General features: G+C 41.4%; 1 protein-coding gene across 1 annotated transcript; it reads right to left on the bottom strand.

The window, feature by feature from the left end:
* Positions 1-917: 917 nt before the first annotated feature.
* LOC307019115 (uncharacterized protein) lies at positions 918-4,764 on the bottom strand (the record flags this gene model as incomplete). The annotated part of the gene is made up of 2 exons (XM_079649754.1): positions 4,609-4,764; positions 918-4,341 (listed from the first exon to the last, which is right to left on the bottom strand). The coding sequence occupies exon 2, from the start codon at positions 4,191-4,193 to the stop codon at positions 918-920; it is 3,276 nt and encodes a 1,091-aa protein (XP_079505880.1). The 5' UTR covers positions 4,194-4,341; positions 4,609-4,764.
* Positions 4,765-18,747: the final 13,983 nt, after the last annotated feature.

The raw sequence follows: 18,747 nt of genomic DNA, 5'->3' as shown, positions 1-18,747 counted from the left end.
GTCGCTGATGAGCAACTTGAGTCTTCGCACCTTCCCATCCTTTCCTGGGTACACTTCGATAACCTTTGCCATCCTCCACTGGTTACGTGGTGTAGTATCATCTTGAAGGAGTACAACATCGCCGACCTTTGCATTCCTGCAATCTTTGGTCCACTTCTGTCTCTGTTGGAGGCTCAGGAGGTACTCCTTCTTCCATCTTGTCCAGAAGTGGTTGGATAAGAATTGAACTCGACGCCATCTCTTGCATAGGTATAGATCTTCCTTGACGAACTTCCCAGGAGGTGGAGCGAGTATCGTGGACTTCATGGTCAAAATGTGGTTTGGTGTCAGGGGCTCTGAACTGGATGAATCAGAAGCCACGCACCACTGCACACCGAGTGCTCTTTCCATGTGCAGTTCACCCAGTGCCATGTCCTTGTCTTTGGCAGCTGCAGCACATTCTTCTTTTGGGATTGTGTCTAGGACCTTCTTGCTGTTAGAGATAAACTTATGCAGCCGGAGTTTGCCTGTGCTGCAAAGCTCTCTTGCTTCTTTCACCAGTTGGATCGCTTGGTCTTCAGATGCTACACTTGACAATCCATCATCAACGTAGAAGTTCCGTTGAATGAACTTTATGGTGTCGTCACTAAAGTTTCCTTGTCCTTCAGCAGCGACATGCTTCAGCCCATAGTTGGCACAGCCAGGTGACGATGCTGCACCAAACAAGTGGACCTTCATCCGATAGATGGAAGGTTGGCTTTCGAGATCTCCATTGTCCCACCAAAGGAACCACAGGTAATCTTGGTCTTCTGCCTTAACATGGAACTGGTGAAACATGCGTTCGATGTCACACATGATTGCCACAGGACCTCTTCGGAAGCGATACAGAACTCCCACCAAGGTGTTTGTCAACTCAGGACCCGTCAGGAGGTGGTTGTTCAAGGACGTTCCTTGGTACTTGGCGGAGCAATCGAAGACAACGCGTATCTTCCCAGGATTTGTGGATGATACACCCCATGATGCGGAATGTACCAAGCTGGAGCTTTGTGGATGTCTTCCTCCGGGACCTTTTCTGCATCTCCGCGTCTTATGGTCTCATCCATGAAGGTCTTGTAGTCTTTGTAGTACTGGTCGTTTCTTCTCAGCTTTCTTTCTAGGCACCTGAGACGATGGATAGCACATATCTTATTATCAGGTAAGTTAGGTCTTTCTTTCTTGAATGGCAGCGGCATTTCGTAATGACCGTCGCTCTTTAACTTGATGCTCTTTTCCATTTTTGACAGGAACCTTAGATCTTCTTGAGAGATGGGGCTGGTCTCCGACGCTCTTTCAACGAAGTCAGACTCCAGCATCTTGATGACATCTGCAGGTAAGAGAACTTCTTTGATCTGTGTCCTACAGACATAGTGCACTTCCTTTGTGAGGTCTGAAGAGGACGGTAGACCTGGCATCACTTGCTTCACCATGACTTGGTGACTTATTCCAATTGCATCTCCATAGTTGAGACACGGGTTGTCATATCCCACTACACTCCAGCCCAAGTCTGTCTTCTGTGCAAACGGCTGGTGTTCCTCACCAGGCACCACTTGTCTTGGAACGAGGGCTTGGGCACAGTTGTAGCCAATTAACAGGCCGACATCACAGCTTTGCTGAGGAGCGATCTCATCTGCAATGTGTTCAAGATGAGGCCATGCTTTCGCCGTATCTGGTGTGGGAATATGGTCTCTGTTTGCAGGGATAAACTCTCTTGAGTAAGTCACTGGAAGAGTGATTATCTTGTCTGAATAAAAACCTCTAACTTGTAGACCAGCTAGCTTCCGACAGGACACGATTGTGTTTCTTGAAGCCAACGTGGAGAGGTTTAGCTGAACTGGCTCACTCTTAGCATTGAGAGCCTTCGCTGTCTCGTCGAGGATAAAGGTTGTGTCACTTTGTGTATCAAGGAGTGCGTACACCAGAACTTCACGACTTGGCACACTTGTAGATGACACCCACACTGGAATTATTGTGGAGGTATGAGTGTCTCCAACATTCTGGATGACTCTAAGTGCCGTCGCCTCACGTGATGGTCTCTCTGACTGGTCTTGTGACTGTTCATTCTTCCTTTCTTTGTACTCTTCTTTGTCTTTGTCACTGTACCTTGCTCTGTCAGATCTTGTAGACATCCTTTCTTCCTTGGTGCGATCGTCATGAAGACAAGTTGGGTGTCTTCTCTCACAGGTGTCGCAGCTGTCTCTTTCTCTACAATCTTTAGATCGGTGGCCAAAATTGAGACAGCCAAAACACAATTTATTTTCTTGAACAAACTTGATTCGCTCCAAGATTGTCCCTTGCATAAACTTGTAACACCTTTGTAGACTGTGTCCTGCCTTCTCACAGAAGACAAAGCTTGTGACGACGGCTTTCTCATCTGAGGTGGTTGCTAACACCTTTGCTCCAGGACCTCCGCTCTTTACACTCTTGTCTGGAATCCTTTCACTTGGCTTAAGAGCATGAAGAGATGTTATTGGGCTGCAAGCGATTTTAGCTTCACGTGTGAGAAACTTGACAAACTGGCTGAAGCTCGGGAACATGTGAGTGTCTTCTTCTGCTTTTATGACTTTCCTATTCCACCTTGAAGTCAACCAGTCTGGGAGTTTAGAGAGAATTTTCTGGTTCTCGTTGCAATCATTAAGTATTTCAAGACCTCTGATCTGAGACATGGCTGCCTCACAGCAGCGCAGGAAGTCGGCGAGTTCTTGAAGTTCCATACTGCCTTTGGAGCTTATCTTGGGCCACGTGTCGAGCTTCTGTCTGAAGGCCTTGGCGATGAGGAATGGATTGCCGTATCGCTCTTCTAGGATGTCCCATGCTGCATAATACGCTGGCTCTGTGCCAAGTAAAAAGTAGCTCTCTATGGCCCTTTTAGCAGATCCACCCACATACTTGCGTAGATAATATATCTTCTCTTCAGCTGGTATGTTCTTCCTGTCAACGAGCGTCTGAAAGGACACTTTCCAGTCGTTGAATCGGAGTGGGTCACCACTGAACACTGTAGGTTCAGGTAGAGGAATGCGACTCGCACTGATGGCTTCTGCGAGCGCTTTGACGAGAGCTGTTGTGCCATCTTCATATTTGTTTTCTTGCCTTGCTTGTGCTCCAGCTGGTGGTGTAAAATGGTGCCGCAGCGGGCTAGTTTGAGGCTTGACTTCTTCTTCTTTCTTCACAGAGACACGATGGAGAAGATCATTTATAGTTTGAGGCTTGACTTCCTCTTCTTTCTTCACAGAGCCACGATGGAGAAGATAATTTATTTCTTCATCTGAGCCGTCGCCCTTAGTTGCCGGACATGAATGTATACTCTGGTCATATACTTGCTGTCGTGCCTCGGCAGCCTTTAGCTTCTTAATAGTCTCCAATCGATCTAGTTCTCTGCGCTTGGCTTCTAGCACTCTTTGTCTCTCTGCATTTTCAGCCTCTTGTTTGGCTTTTAGCTGAGCGGCTTCAACTTCCAGTCTCTGAAGCTCTTTAATATAATGCTCTTGCTCCAGCTGTACTTCTAAGGTGGCTTTGTTGGCAGCAACCTCAGCAGCTGCACTATTCCTGCTTGCAGAGGAGCACTTAGTGTGGCGAGAGCTAATGCCTGTCCTTCCTGAGGCTACAGACATTACCTCTTCAATGACTCGATGTTCTTCATGTCTTTGACTTGTAGTATGCCTATGGGCTGTAGCTTCCTCCCTTGCATCTATAAGGTCCATTGCATCCTTAACCATCTTCTTTGTTACTGTTTCACAGGTGTCGATTTTGCGACGTGTGTTAAGGTCAGGAACCTCAAGGCATTTCCAATCGTCATAAACGTCATTTAGACTCCTAGAGGTATTGCGTACTTTAGTAATTTGTCCATCTAGCAGGTCGTCTGAGCACTTTCCACTCAGCGCTTGGTTGGCTTCTTTAGTGGCATCCTTCCACTTCTCATAGCACACACTGAACCGATGTGCAACCTTTATTACTTGCTCATCATGCTGTTCTTGACCCTTTTCCGTCATTCTGCGGACTCTTTGGCCTAATGGTGGCTCTTCTGAGGAAGCGGGGTTGTCCACTATGATGCCTTCAGTCGCTTGTGGCTGCACGGTTGAGCTGTGCTCGTGCACACACTCTGTCTTGTCAGGTGCGTGTGACTCCATGTCTGGGAAATGTACATCTGCAATTGTGTGCTCTTCGCCATTTCGGGACATCTTACTTGCCTTACTGTTGTCATTCACTGCTCTTTGGTGCTGTCTTCGTGAGCAGTTAAGTTTTCACTGTAATTCCCTCAGTACAGACGACAGCAACGAGTTTTTAATTTACTGGCAGGATTTATTTGGTTCATCCAGACCGTGAAAACTGTAATCAAAAAACATAATACACAAATACAATAATCACTAGTCAAAATAATAACAAAACATACAGTAATATCCCAACATTGTCCTGGTAATGTCGTCACTTTCAATTAGGCTACTGTATACACAATACACTTTGGTTACATATAATTCAACAAAACACAAAGACCAATCTAACTAAGCCCAACATGTGTTAGCCCTTAGCTGTATAAAAACAATTTAATACAAACAAGAACAGAAAACACACACAAAAAACGTCAGCAAAATATACCTTAGTAGCTGCATTGCATGAGGAAAATTGTGTAGCTTGGTATTACTCTGTACGATTGTTTATCTTGATGCTAAGAGCTATTTTGCAGATGCATCAGCACTGAAAAACATGTACTAAATCAGCGGACTTTTCGGATGAGTGTTACGCTAAAGTATGTCCTGACGGAGCAGGCGATATAAAAACAAAGGTTCCGCCTTAGAGAACTTTGGTTCCTACCAAAATAAATAACTCAGAAATACTGCGCTGACTGACACAGAGGCAGTTACACCGTTGTTGTTTTTTAAACAGTCTGAATGAAACGGCAGCTCTCAGGTGATCAGGTGTGTGTTTACCAGTGTTGGGACTAACGTGTTACAAACTAACGCACACAACTACCTTTTGCGGTAACTAATAACGTTACTAGTTAACTATTCCCATTCAGCAACGCCGTTATAGTTACTGTGATTTAAATGGGTGCGTTACTGCGTTACATTATGTGATCCAACTGAACCGAATCTCCCTGCGGATGTAATTTACAGGCGAATACAGCGATGTCCTCTCACAGTACGATGGAAAAGTGAAAGTGACCAGAGAGGAGTGATGATTGGTTAACGCGGGGTAACATTTCAGCGTAAGCCAATCAAAGACAGAGTTAGGCGGGTCTTGCCTTATGGGGAAAATACACAGACACACAAACACTTGCTAAGGCTAACACACACACATACACGGCAATGCCCACCACCACCAGCACACACACACTATGGCAGATGCAAGTATCAGCGAGAGCAGCAGCGCATTTACAACTTGGAGATGTAACCACTATTTTCAATTTGTGGGGATAAAGGACGCACAAAATATTATGGTCAAATGTAAACTGTGAGCAGGACAGAAAACATTGTCCACATCGAATAACAGCAATGCCGATCTCCTGAAGTCGCCAAAGAACCCACCGTCTCAACCACCGGCAGTGACCCAGATAGAGCAACACCATCTAAACAGCCAAAAAACGATTTTTTTAAATCGCCACATGTCATCCATAGTCAACTAAACAGATTGATTGCTGAAAATAGTTTGTTTGTCTTCAGTGTCAGTCTGACCGTTTATTATTGATCTAATTGTTACTGCCAAAAGAGTGTAGTTCTTGTTTAATTGTTACACTGCCAAAATAGTGTAGTTGTCTGTTACACTGTGGTGATTGACATTATTCACCCACGGATCTATGGGTTGGGGCAGTGGTTCTCAAAGTGGGGGGCGCGCCCCCCCTGGTGGGCGCAGAGGCATGCCAGGGGGGGCGCGAGAGACCAGGAGGAAAAATGGTTATAAAAATAAAAATAAAAAGATAAAAATAAAAAATAAAATAAAAATCATAATTTGAAAAATTATTGATTCGAAAATAATATGATGCAGTACAGTACTATTACGTCTGGGTCTCTGTTTCATTAAAGCTCGGCTCTGTGTATGTGTGTGGAACGAGCCATTTTGTGTGCGCGTGAGAGAGAGAGAGCGCACCGGTACTGGAGATCGTTGTTGTTAGCTTCTGGTGCTAGCGAGCTACGCTAACGGATATAAGGAGTTTTTTCAACAACAAAGTGGAGGAGAGTCCTCTCCTGTCAGACTGAGAGCTAAAGGACTCTCTCAGTGTTATCTCAGTGGGTCTCAAATGTTTTGGTCACCATTAATGTAAATAATTATTTCCGAGGCACACGTTTATATGATCATTATAGTTATAAAAAAATAAGAGAATAAATGAAAAACAGGTATGAAATACTATATGACAGTAAAACAAGAATAAAGTTTAAAAGGGTGATTTGTAAAATATCCATCAAGAAAAAGTAAATCTGTTTACATTTCTGTTTCATATGGGTGTTGAGAGATGTATCCATAGATCTCTTCATTTCGCTCTCAAAGTGCACCAGATTGATGCTTTTAACTTCAATATTTAAAAATAAATCTCCCCGGGGAAGCTTGCCCCCGGACCCCCCTATGTGACGTCCACACATCACCTATAAAAATAGCACTTTATCCCTGCTTACACCTATATGCCGTGAGCTGAATATCGAGCCTTCATTGTAACAGTCGCGGGTACGTTGTGTATTTGCGTGGGGATTGTTGCAGTAGAAAATTCCACTGTAGCGAGCGGTACATTAATGGGAAACCCTAAATGTTTGAGCACCCTCTATGAAACGTCAAGCTACCCCACAGCACCCCCAAAATAAATCTCTGGCGCCGCCACTGAGCCTGATTATTCGTTTTGGGGGGGCCCGACTTTTTTTTTTCTCCAAAGGGGGGGCCTGACAGAAAAAGTTTGAGAACCACTGGGTTGGGGTATTGTTCTGCACGGACATTTTAATAAACCGGACTTCCTGTTTCCGCCGGTCTTCGCTTCACGGGCATGAAGTTGTTTACAATGGTTTTCAGATGCTAAATAAAAGTCTAGCTTGTACCTTTGAAACCCCGCCTCCGACTCCCATCTCTCGGCACCACAACACTGCCAAAAGAGTGTAGTTGTTTTTATTTCATATTGCACTTCTTAGAACTTGATTGTTGAGGCCACAATAAAGATGCCTGCTTTATTGTTATTGCACAGATTACAGGAACTGAGACAAAAAATATTAAATAAAAAAAAATATATTTAAACAATTTTTTTTTAAAAATATATTTAATTTTTTTAATTTTTAATGAACAAGGTAAATATCATACAATTGGTATCAGTAAAATGTATAATCTACAATAAAATCTTATTTAAAATTGTGTTACGATAAAGTTACTGATAAGTCACATGTTTCCTGGCTGGCCTTGCCCTTGGCATTAGTTTATCATTATAGGGTGCTGCTCCCGAGCGAAACAGCAGCAACCAGCACGTTGCAAAAGTCTCAATAGTAAACTGTGCCGCCGAAACATAATTTCAGCCAATCAGCGCCGTCAAATATTTTGATCACGAGAGCGCTCACTTTGGCGCCCACGTCGCTTACGTGCGTCGACGTGAATTGTTTTTTAGACTCGTGAGGAACTGGGGTAGTATCTATAGTAACGCAGTGTAGGCGGAGCCGTGACGTCATCTTCAATGAGCTTCCCAGAAAAACAACACAGCCGTTAGCTCTTAGCACTCAGAGCTCACAGCTCTTCATATCTGTTCAGCAACTAGACAAAAGTTAAACAAGTACAAACCACATACTGTGTGTGTCATGGCGAATACAGTCGCTGGTTTATTTATGTCTGTATAGGCCGTTGTTGTGAGTGTGGACGGTCGGAGCATTTACAACGTTAGCTTAGCCAAATCTCCATTAGAAAACACGCATTTTAAAAGGTTTTTCGCCTGCCGTCTGTCTGCCTTAATTCATGGTTTTTACTATCCGGTATCAGTATGTTGTTACTTCGGCATCATTTTGAAACGTGTATTACAATTAAATCACTTAGTCACTCAGAAGAAATCAGGACATTCTGATGTACAGTTTCAAAATAAAAGACCTTTGGGGACAGGGATGATAGCTCATATATGAGACTTCAAAGGTCTTTTATTTTGAAACTGTACATCAGAATGTCCTGATTTTTTCTGAGTGACGACATGGGGTGTCCTGCTATCACCCTGGAGTGAGATGGATCTATGATACTGGACAGTCTTTGTTTTATTCTCATCCAAAAACAGGGATGATAGCTCATACAATAGAGATTTCAAAGGTATTTTATTTTGAAACTCTACATCATCAGAATGTGCTGATTCTTTCTGAGAGACTAGATGGGATGTCCTGCTATCACCCTGAAGTGAAATGAGTCTTTGATACTGGATAGTTTTTGTTTTATTCTCATCTAAACACAGAGGGATGATTTTTTTTTACTCTACCGTAATGCATAGGATATTCGCGCTCCGCAATATCACGTGAGGGCTGGCTTGACTAGGTTTTCCCGAGTGGAGGCTGGCTTGACCGCAGTTAGTTTAGCATACTCAGCCCGACTCAGCCTTGTTGTTCCTGGCCCTAGAACAACGATTTTATGGGGCCATTACATCACCAGAAGTCCCAATTTAAGGGGTAATTTCTCCCCAAAAAAATGTATTCACTATATCAACAGCCCCACCAAAAATATTTTCCACCAGCCGCCACTGATGCTAAGATATATAAAGTATGAAAACGGTAAGCAGTGCAAGTATAGCATACATGCCAACCTTTCCAAATCCAAAAGAGGTAGGTTTGGGCGTGGCAAATGTGCATGCCCAAATTAGGTAATCAGAAGAAATGGAACCCCAGTAATCACATGTATAAACCATGTATTTAAAATATATTGCATAATTTTATGCATTTTTCAGAAAAAGTGGTAGTTTGGTAAACAGTGACATCAACGACATGTCTGGTCTGTAAAATGCCCGAAAAGTAAAAGAATGGGAGATAAATATCCCAAAGTCTCCACATTTTATTATATTTTTAATGTGTTTCTGGTCCTCTTTCAGTTGAGACAGTGTAGATGAAGGATGTGTCAGGATGTAGAACTCTTGTGTGAACATTGGATAAAGCCAGGTTCATATTCTTGTTTCATGTTCTTGACATATTAGAGTCAAAGGTTTGCACAGAGCGAAATATCTTTGTTTTGCGCCATAAATCAGAAAATACTGCATTAAAAAAGTCCTTTCCTGCATTTTTATACTGATAAAGTGTGATATAAATAATGTACAGGCTTTCAGATTGCTGTAGTTCACTAAACACATTAACGACATGTTTGGTGTTGAAAATGTCAGAAAAAGTGAAAGAATGGGAGATAAATATCCCCAAATCTCAAAATTGCATTATATTTTGTGTGTGTTTGTGGTCCTCTTCCAGTTGAGACACTGTAGGATGCTTCCGGAAAAGACCAAACACTGGATGTCTTTCAGTCACCAACATGTGTTTTCGAGACACTGATATTAACGGGGAAATCCTTCAGGACTCAAATGCCTTGTCGGGGGTAACGCTGCCTTTCCCGCAGCGTTACCCCCGGTCTGCACGTTGTTTCTCTTTCAGAAACACAGAGGACTACTGTTTGTATGATGCGATCACGCTGCAAACGATGTCCACCAAAAGTCGAGTCCAGTGTCTATGGAGTGTGTCATTTTTATTTGTTATAGTTTGGGAAGATTGAAAATCGGTAGGGAAAGCCAGCTAAGTTGGTCGGCGGTAGAAACACGTCAAAAGCGGTAGACTACCGCCCATATCGGTAGGGTTGGCATGTAGTATAGTATAAAATATATGGATATTAATTTCATGATAAACATTGTGGAACAATGATGAAAAATGTGAATGGAAGTGGCGACGTAAAACTGACACAAAACAACAACAAACTTTAGCTGAGCCAGTGGAGAGTTTCATCAGCAGCGAGTACAAACCACCAATGAGCGATCAGCTCGAGATACCAGCGGGTCGAGAGAGTGAATTATATCTGCATTTTCTCTTTTGAGAAGCCCCCACCCCCCATGTTGCAAACTCTTTGTTTAAAGCTAATTGGCCATCGGAATGTGTGGAGTAAGTCTCCCGAGGGGGGGATGCTCACATTCCACAGCTCCCCCCCCCCCCCCCCCCCTCCTGTGATCTCCCAACCCCCAGTCTGTAGGTTTGTGTTCGCTGCAGCATGTCTGTTAGGCCCCGCCCCCCGCACACAGAGAGACACAGGGAGATCGCTCTTCTGGAGGGAAGAGAGCGGAAATAATGATATTGCAAGTTAGAAACGTAAGATGCATTTTGACAGACAAGATGGCCAGTCCGCCCCTGCACCCAGCCCAGCCCACGTAAACTGTCAACGGGGGGAGCCTCGCTGCTGGGGGAACGGTGGACCTAGTGTCCCGACCGGAGTGGGAATAATAATAATAATAATAATCCATGCATTTTATCCATTAATTTCCCCAACATTGTGGTAAAAAAAACACACGTTTAATCCATGTTGGTGTACTACAACTACAAAAAGCATCGGTTTGTTTTCTGATCAGGAAATGCAGACCGGCTCAAACAAACGATTTTTAAATCATCTTCCTCACGATCATTTAATGTATCATATGTTCGCCGAATTGACATGAAAGCACTAATAAATGTAGTTTCATCCACTTGAGTTTACAACTACTAAAATAATCGATTTGTTTTTATATCACATCCTACAGGAGGAAATTCAGCAGCTCTCACTACCGATTTTGAATCCTAATGTAATCATCATCTTCACCACGATCATTTATGTTTATGTTCCCCGAATTGACATGAAAGCACTGACAAATATGAATATACTGTAGTCAACTTCATTAAAACGTTATTAACGTGCCTAAACTCAGTAATTCACAATTTCTACGCATGACAACAAACTTTGTCCGTGTTTGGTTTTCTCGCCGCACAGTGAAGCGTTCCCGCATTGACGTCACTTCCGGCTTCCCCCAAAACTTCAAAATGAGTCGAAGGAATTTCCCCGCAATGTTCGAAATTATTGATATTTATCGGAATGGTATCGCACCTTCTTTTTTAAACTGACGGTTCGAGATGACTAGTAGCCCAATATTTCATTGCACAACAGTTGTTGGGATGCTGTCAAAGGCTCTTTAAACTGTCGCACTTTCTGTTGTTTCTACGCGCATTGCCGGTATGAAAGGGTCTGTGCCGGAAATATCAAACATTTAATAAAAGTGAAAAACAATGAACAAGACTTAACGTATTAATAATAATTAATTATATTTATTCCGTTTGGATGTAGGATTTTTGACTTTGTTTAGAGCAGCAGTGATCTTCAGCAGAGAGCTAAGCGCTGTCAGACCGCGGAACTAACCTTGAAAAGTATTATCATCTGAAATTAATCATTATGTTATTCATATTAAATACATATTGTATTTTTACATCTTGTATTTAGAAATACTCTGTTGTAATTATTGATGCATAAATGTGTTCATCCATTCAATGTGGCATCTGCCATAATGGGGTTAATGTATGATATTACTTAATAATACAATACATTATAATATATGATATGATAATTATATTTTAGTTTTATTCATTTCTTATTTCATAGTTTCTCATTATTATTATTTTTATCGCTCATCTTATTTTAGATTTTATTATTCTGTGTGAATCTATGCTATCCTGTTTTTCACTCTTACCCTGTTGCTGTTTGAACTACTGAATTTCCCCACGGGGATTAATAAAGGTCCATCTTATCTTATTTTAATGTATAAATTGATTTACTTCAATCTACTGTACTGTGTAAAAACACCCCAACAATATTACAAAAAATATACTGCATAAAGCAAACTATATACTTTATTTGATCTAAAATATTGATGTTTTTTCATTATAGTAGCCTGTGAAAACCATAACAAATAAGTGATTAAATGCTACAGTATTCAGCAAACACAACTGCAGAGCTGCAAACATTGCAAACAGAATAAGTTCTACAACACCCAGTTGTCTTTGTGTATTTGTGAATGAAGCGCCATCTCATGGTTAAATCCTGTAATTGAACAAATGGGGAAATTTGGCAACGCCCTCTAGCAATTTGGCAACACCCCCAGCCACTGGGATCCGCTATGCTTTTGACTGGGACACACCCATGTGAGTCCTATCTGGAGTGCTACATCTGTATACTGCCACAGAGCAGATTCGTCAAGTATTAATGACTGATTTGAGAGGTTGTAATAACCAAGTTGCAGTTGTCACGGAAAATATATTTAAAAAATATGTATTTAAGTGTATGTAAGTGAACATTTCATCACTAAGTTCATTTTTTTTCTTCAAATTTGGTTCACAGTTACGTGGATATTTTATTCAAGTGTACATTTTGTTCACAGTTCCGTGGATATTTTTATACAAGTGTAAATGTATGCGAACAAGCTCAGATTTTTTTTATGCAAGTGCTCACATCAGGTTTTACACGCTCTCGCATTTTGCACCATATCTACCTTCATAACCCCCCATCGTCAAAGCAGTCAATGAGAGGAGGAGCCAGGAATCGTATATAGACAGGGGACACGTAGAATCGGGCCTTCCTTCTTCACCCTCCTCCGACACAGCGCTGTGTTCTTGATTTGCTCTGTCTGTTTCAAAACCACGTTACTTCATTAAAGTACACCATTTGAACTTTTTCGGGACTACAATCAATCAATGTTTATTTATGTAGCCCATATCACAAATGTTACATTTCTCTCAGTGGACTTCACAGTTTGTACAGAATATCAGTATGACAATACGACACCCTCTGTCGTTAGACCCTCACATCGTACAAGGAAAAACTTCCAGAGAAAACCCACAGTTTAAAGGGGAACATGGGAGAAACCTCAGGGAGAGCAACAGAGGAGGGATCCCTCTCCCAGGACGGACAGACGTGCAATAGATGCCGTGTGTAAATCGAAAAGATAATACATTTACAACATAGGTAGTCCAAATGTTTGGAAATGCATTTGTCTATAATAAGAAGATGAATCCACGAGGATGTCCATCCAGGACTTATGATCCAGGATCACAGCCACGACTCAAGATCCAGGACTCGCGATCCAGGACACAGGACCGTAGCAACAGGATCATCCATGACTCCGGATCCCGGCGTATATAGACACCAAAAAGAAAGACATTTGGGGAAGCTGGGTTAATCGGAACATGAGAGTACACAGGTATAGACAGAGAGAAGGAAGAAGTAAGATGTCCCCCGACAAACTAAGCCTATAGCAGCAAAACTAGGGGCTGAATCTAATCAGCCCTAACTATAAGCTTTATCAAAAAGGAAGGTCTTAAGCGCACTCTTAAAAACGGATATGCTGTCTGCTGCCCGAACACAAACTGGAAGCTGATTCCACAAATGTGGAGCTTGATAAGAAAAGGCTCTGGCTCCCATTGTACTTTTAGAGACTCTAAGAACAACCAGCAACCCTGCATTCTTGGAACGCAATGCCCTAGTTGGACAGTTGGATATAATGAATTATTTAAGGTAAGATGGCACCTGCCCATTAAGGGCTTTGTAGGCGAGAAAAATAATTTAAAATGATATCCTGTGTTCTATAGGGAGCCAGAGTAAGGCCGCCAGAACAGGAGTAATGTGGTCCCTTTCCCTAACTCTGGTTAGTACACGAGCTGGAGCATTTTGAATCAGCTGAAGAGACTTAACTGACTTCTTGGTACACCCTGATAATAAAGAGTTACAATAATCCAGCCTTGAAGTAACAAATGCATGGACTAGTTTCTCTGCATCGTTTTGAGGTTAGATATGCCTGATTTTTGCAATGTTACGTAGATGGAAGTAGGCGGTCCTTGAGATTGATTTTATGCGGGCGTTAAAGGATAAATCCTGATCAAATATAACAACAAGATTCCTTACTGCCATCCATAGTTAGTATATCTTTAGATAGTTTGTTTCGTAGATTATTTGGGCCGAGTACAATAACTTCAGTTTTGGTCGTGTTTAGAAAGTTTAAGGTCATCCACGTTTTTAAGTCCTTGAGGCAGTCTTGAATTTTATTTAGATGATTAATTTCATCAGACTTGATTGATAAATATATACAGTATATATATATATATATATATATATATATATATATATATATATATATATATATATAGACTATATTGTCTCTTTTTAACTTCCTCCTGGACTCGAGAACAACAAACAGATCTACAGTGTGTGCAGGGCTGCCAACATTTGAGTTCTGCTTGGAGTGAGATTTTTTTTTGGTGAACCGAAAAAAGAAACGTTCATGTGTACAGTGTTACAAATGTATTGAACATGTACAAACTAGGGTTTCCCATTATTGTACCGGGGTCTACAGCGGAATACGCACATACACAGTGTACCCACGACTCTTACAATGAAGGCTCGATAATCAGCTCACAGCATATAAAATGGCATATAGGTGTAAGCAGAGGTAAGGTAAGGTAACCAGATTTTCAAAATTAAAACCGGGGACATTTTGAGTTTTGCGGTCAAAATATCATTAACATCTCCAATTTTCTCCAAAGAAAAAAGGGGGACAATTCTGGTTCAATGTAATGCGAACATTTTAACTGTTGGATAAAAACAGAAGGACAATAGCTCATATATGAGACTTCAAAGGTCTTTTATTTTGAAACTGTACATCAGAATGTCCTGATTCTCTCTGAGTGACTAGATGGGGTGTCCTGCTATCACCCTGGAGTGAAATAAGTATTTGATACTGGATAGTTTTTGTTTTATTCTTATCTAAAAACAGAGGGATGATAGCTCATATATGAGACTTCAAAGGTCTTTTATTTTGAAACTCTACATCAGAGTGTCCTGATTCTCTCTTTTCGTGTTCACACCGCTGCGGATCAGCATCTTAGCTCCGGAATCCGGTTCGTTTCGAGCACCAAAAAATTGTCCGGCCAGAGCAAAAGCACCGCATACGTCACGCTTACGTCGAGGCGGGAGCAGGGGCAGATCAACCCCAGAACAACAACAAAAAGCCCGCGTTTTATCCAGTTTGTACACAACGATGGAGAAACTTAACAAGAGTTTCAGAGTTTCTGCCATAGACTGTATATATAAAGGTTTCTGCTCATGGTGAAGCAACGTGTCCGCGTGTTAAGGTGGAACCTGAGCATTCACGTTGATCACCTCTCATTATAACTCATTATGAATCTATGAAACTATAAATATTAAACTTTACTTCACGTGTTCATTTAAGAACAGCTGTTACATACCTGGGTGAAGGTTACAGTTCATTTAAATGAAAGATACAACGTTACTCCACACTCATGGTTCAGTCCACCTTAAGAAATAAGACCAACCTCGGAAGCAGTTGTGTTTTAAAAAAAACTTTATTGACACAAGTACACTTTTTTTATAAAAATATAGTCCAAACCACAGAAATGACTCCGGAAAAGCTGCAGATAGAGCCATAAGAAATTAATGCAACTGATTTCATCCGCGCGGTTTGGCTTTATGAAGCAGGCACGCAAACGGATACGTCATGACGCAAACAATGACGCATTACCAGTCGAACTCTGGGCGGTGTGAAAAGAGCCGGAGCTAAACTGAAGAACCGGTTCTGAACCTGAAAAGCTCTAGCACGGAGCTTGAACCGGAGTTGCGTTGGTGAATGAGGTATCTGAGTGATTAGATGGGGTATCCTGCTATCACCATGGAGTGAAATAAGTCTTTGATAATTTGACAGTTTTTTATTTATTCTTGTATAAAAACAGAAGGACGAAAGCCCATATATGAGATTTCAAAAGTATTCTATTTTGAAACTCTACATCAGATTGTCCTGATTTTCTCTGATTGAATAGATGGGGTCTCCTGCTATCACCCTGAAGTGAAATAAGTATTTGATTGACTTTGAATGACTCTTTGATTATGGATAGTTTCCATTAAATAATGGTCAAAATATAGATGGACAATAGATCTAATTTAAGATTTTAAACAGCATACATTTTAAATTGTGCTTCAGAAAGTAATGTTATTTTAGGAGTGTTGTGAAATGGTGTCAACATCAATTGAAATTAGTCACCCAGTGGAAATGTCAGATATGTCTTCATAACTGTATCCTTACATTTTACATTCACTCTGTTATAATGTGGTAGTTATACGTAGTTTGTTTTAAATGATTATTGATCACATTATATAGTACATATTTCTTAATTTCAGCTCCAGTATATGAATATGTTTGGTGTGTTTTTTAGGTATATTTGTTATTGACCGAGTAAACGCTTATTTTGAAGGCAGTTTTTACAGGCCTCTACCATAATGCATAGGATATTCGCGCACCGCAATACAACGTGCGGGCTGGCTTGACTGTGTTTTCCGAAGTGGGGGCTGGCTTGACCACAGTCTGTTTACCCAGTGTTTCCTGACATGAAACGTTTTATTTCAGCTTGCTATGTGTTTTTTTAACGTATATTAAAGAAACGGGGACATTTCCGGGGACAGTTTCAACCGGGGACAGGCCAATACAAACGGGGACTGTCCAGGAAAAACGGGGACGTCTGGTCACCCTAAGGTAAGGTGCTATTTTATAAGTGGGGGGGGTTTTCACCTCCCCTATGGGGGTTCGGGTTAAGCCCGAGAGACCCCGGTACTGGGGGCCTCCTGCAACATCTTGCAGGAAACAGTGTCTGAGGGCATGTTCATTTAATAAACTATGAATGTTTTATATCCATGTAACGGAAAGAAACTCATCTAACTGATCATTTAAAAAAAAAAATCTAAAAAAAACCCACAATGCTAACACTGAGCGTCTGAATTAGCAATGAGCGAAAAATGCTAACAGATGACTGCACCAAAATTCACTCACAAAACCTTATTATTTATCTTTACTGCTCATCCAACCCATCGTTTCACATCGTGAGGGGACACATAATCGAGGGGTACCCTTCATTATCACTCAATTATACAAACTCTCGGAGATAATAACAAGAAAACACATCAAAACATATGGAGCTAGAAACGCTAACATGGCTCACCTCTGTCGTAGTCTGGTCAAAAGTGGTCTTCAATGGCATTAAAACAATAAAAACGATGCTGAAGTTAATCCATAGGTTCATGCAATGTGTCTGTGTCACTTTGAATGATTTGTGATAATCCATGAGCAATAAATCTGCTTTTCGGTTTTGAGATGTCAGAACTAGAGACAGCTTCACTCTGAAACAAAACTGCATGCGCGAAGTCCCCACCTTTTTGTTTTACCATGTGTGTGTGTGTAGGGAGATTCCCCTTCGATTCTATTGGCTCTAACGGTCAGAAAGAGATGTCAATCACCAAAATCGACCAATGGGTTCTAGAGAAATGGTAAAACCCCCATTTTCAGCCAAATCACCTCAGAGGTGGATTCTTTTTGTTGCAAAACCTCTCTAAAAAGGTCAAATGTCACTTGTTTTGCATCAATCTTGATACAGGGTACTTATTATATGTTGTACTTTGAATTCCTAAAGCTTTTAGTCTACCTTAGCATCTTCCAAGGGTAGTTTTCACTGTAAGTAAAAAATAATTGGAAGGACACTATAATTTAGAGTTTTTTACTATGTTCAATCTGAATTTTCTTTAAAATAAAAAACATCTATATTGATTCTGACTTTTCTACATCCAACTCACAGGTTCATCATTAATTTGAGAAAAAAGATTATTAATTTAACCCTTTTAGAAGGGAAGATATGGTCATTTGTTCTGGGAATGTCTTTTTCGAGCCTGAGACCTGAAAAACAGGCTCAGGGCTAAACTGGTTAAATGCATCAACCTGGTGCATTTTGAGAGCAAAATAAATGTATGGATACATCTCTCAACACCCATATGAAACAGAACTTTAAACAGATTTTATTTTTCTTTATGGATATTTTACAAATCACTCACCTTTTAAACTGTAGCCTTGTTTTACTTAGTATTTCATAACTGTTTTCCATTTATTTTCATAAATGGTGACCAAAACGTTTGAGACCCACTGAGATAACTTGACTAAAGTTAACTATCTAAACACTCAGAGTCCTTTACTTCACTGAGCTGTAGTTCTCATTCGTAACACTCCGTCCGATGTCTCACTATGGGATGCACCTCATCGCGGAGCAAACAGAAGCATCAATCTCATTACGCCAATCCTGATTGGCTGGTGATCTTGACGTCAGCGTCAGGGAATCCACCCCCTATAAGTAGCTTGCGCTACGACGCATGCGTCATTCAAACACCTCTTCTCGCTTCACAGCACATCTCTATATTGGTAGCCGGGCTAGCTCACACAGTCCACAGACGGAACCAAGCTATCCAAGCTAACTTCGGTCGACGGGCGCTTGCCGGCTATTTCTATATATACTTCTGCAAGAAGACTGTTAATACTAACACACCAGTTAGTATTGCAAATCGACCTCGCCGTTTTTTCTTCGGAAATAAAGCAAGGTTTTGATTTTTTCAAGCTAGCAACACACGTGTTGGTAGCTTGTCTTCCCTCACTACCGACAACACGGTAGCGAGGACGTTTTTTCTTTTTCTCTCTCACACCAGAGGAGTAGAAGATAAAAAAGGTATTAACAGACCAGTTAATATTCTTTGAGAGTAAAATCTACACCGTCGCTTTTTCTCCGGATTAATGACAGGTTGTGATTCTCTTTTCTCAGCAACGCACCTGCTACGAGCGCGTCCTTCCCACGTCGCCATAATGGCGAACAAGATGGACACGTCTCTCCCTCACACCAGAGGAGCCAGGGAATCGGAGGCTCGGCTCTGCGGCTGCGG

This window comes from Notothenia rossii (genome assembly GCF_949606895.1).
Source record: "Notothenia rossii genome assembly, chromosome: 1".
NCBI lineage: Eukaryota > Metazoa > Chordata > Actinopteri > Perciformes > Nototheniidae > Notothenia > Notothenia rossii.
This window is presented reverse-complemented; position numbering and strand designations above follow the sequence as displayed.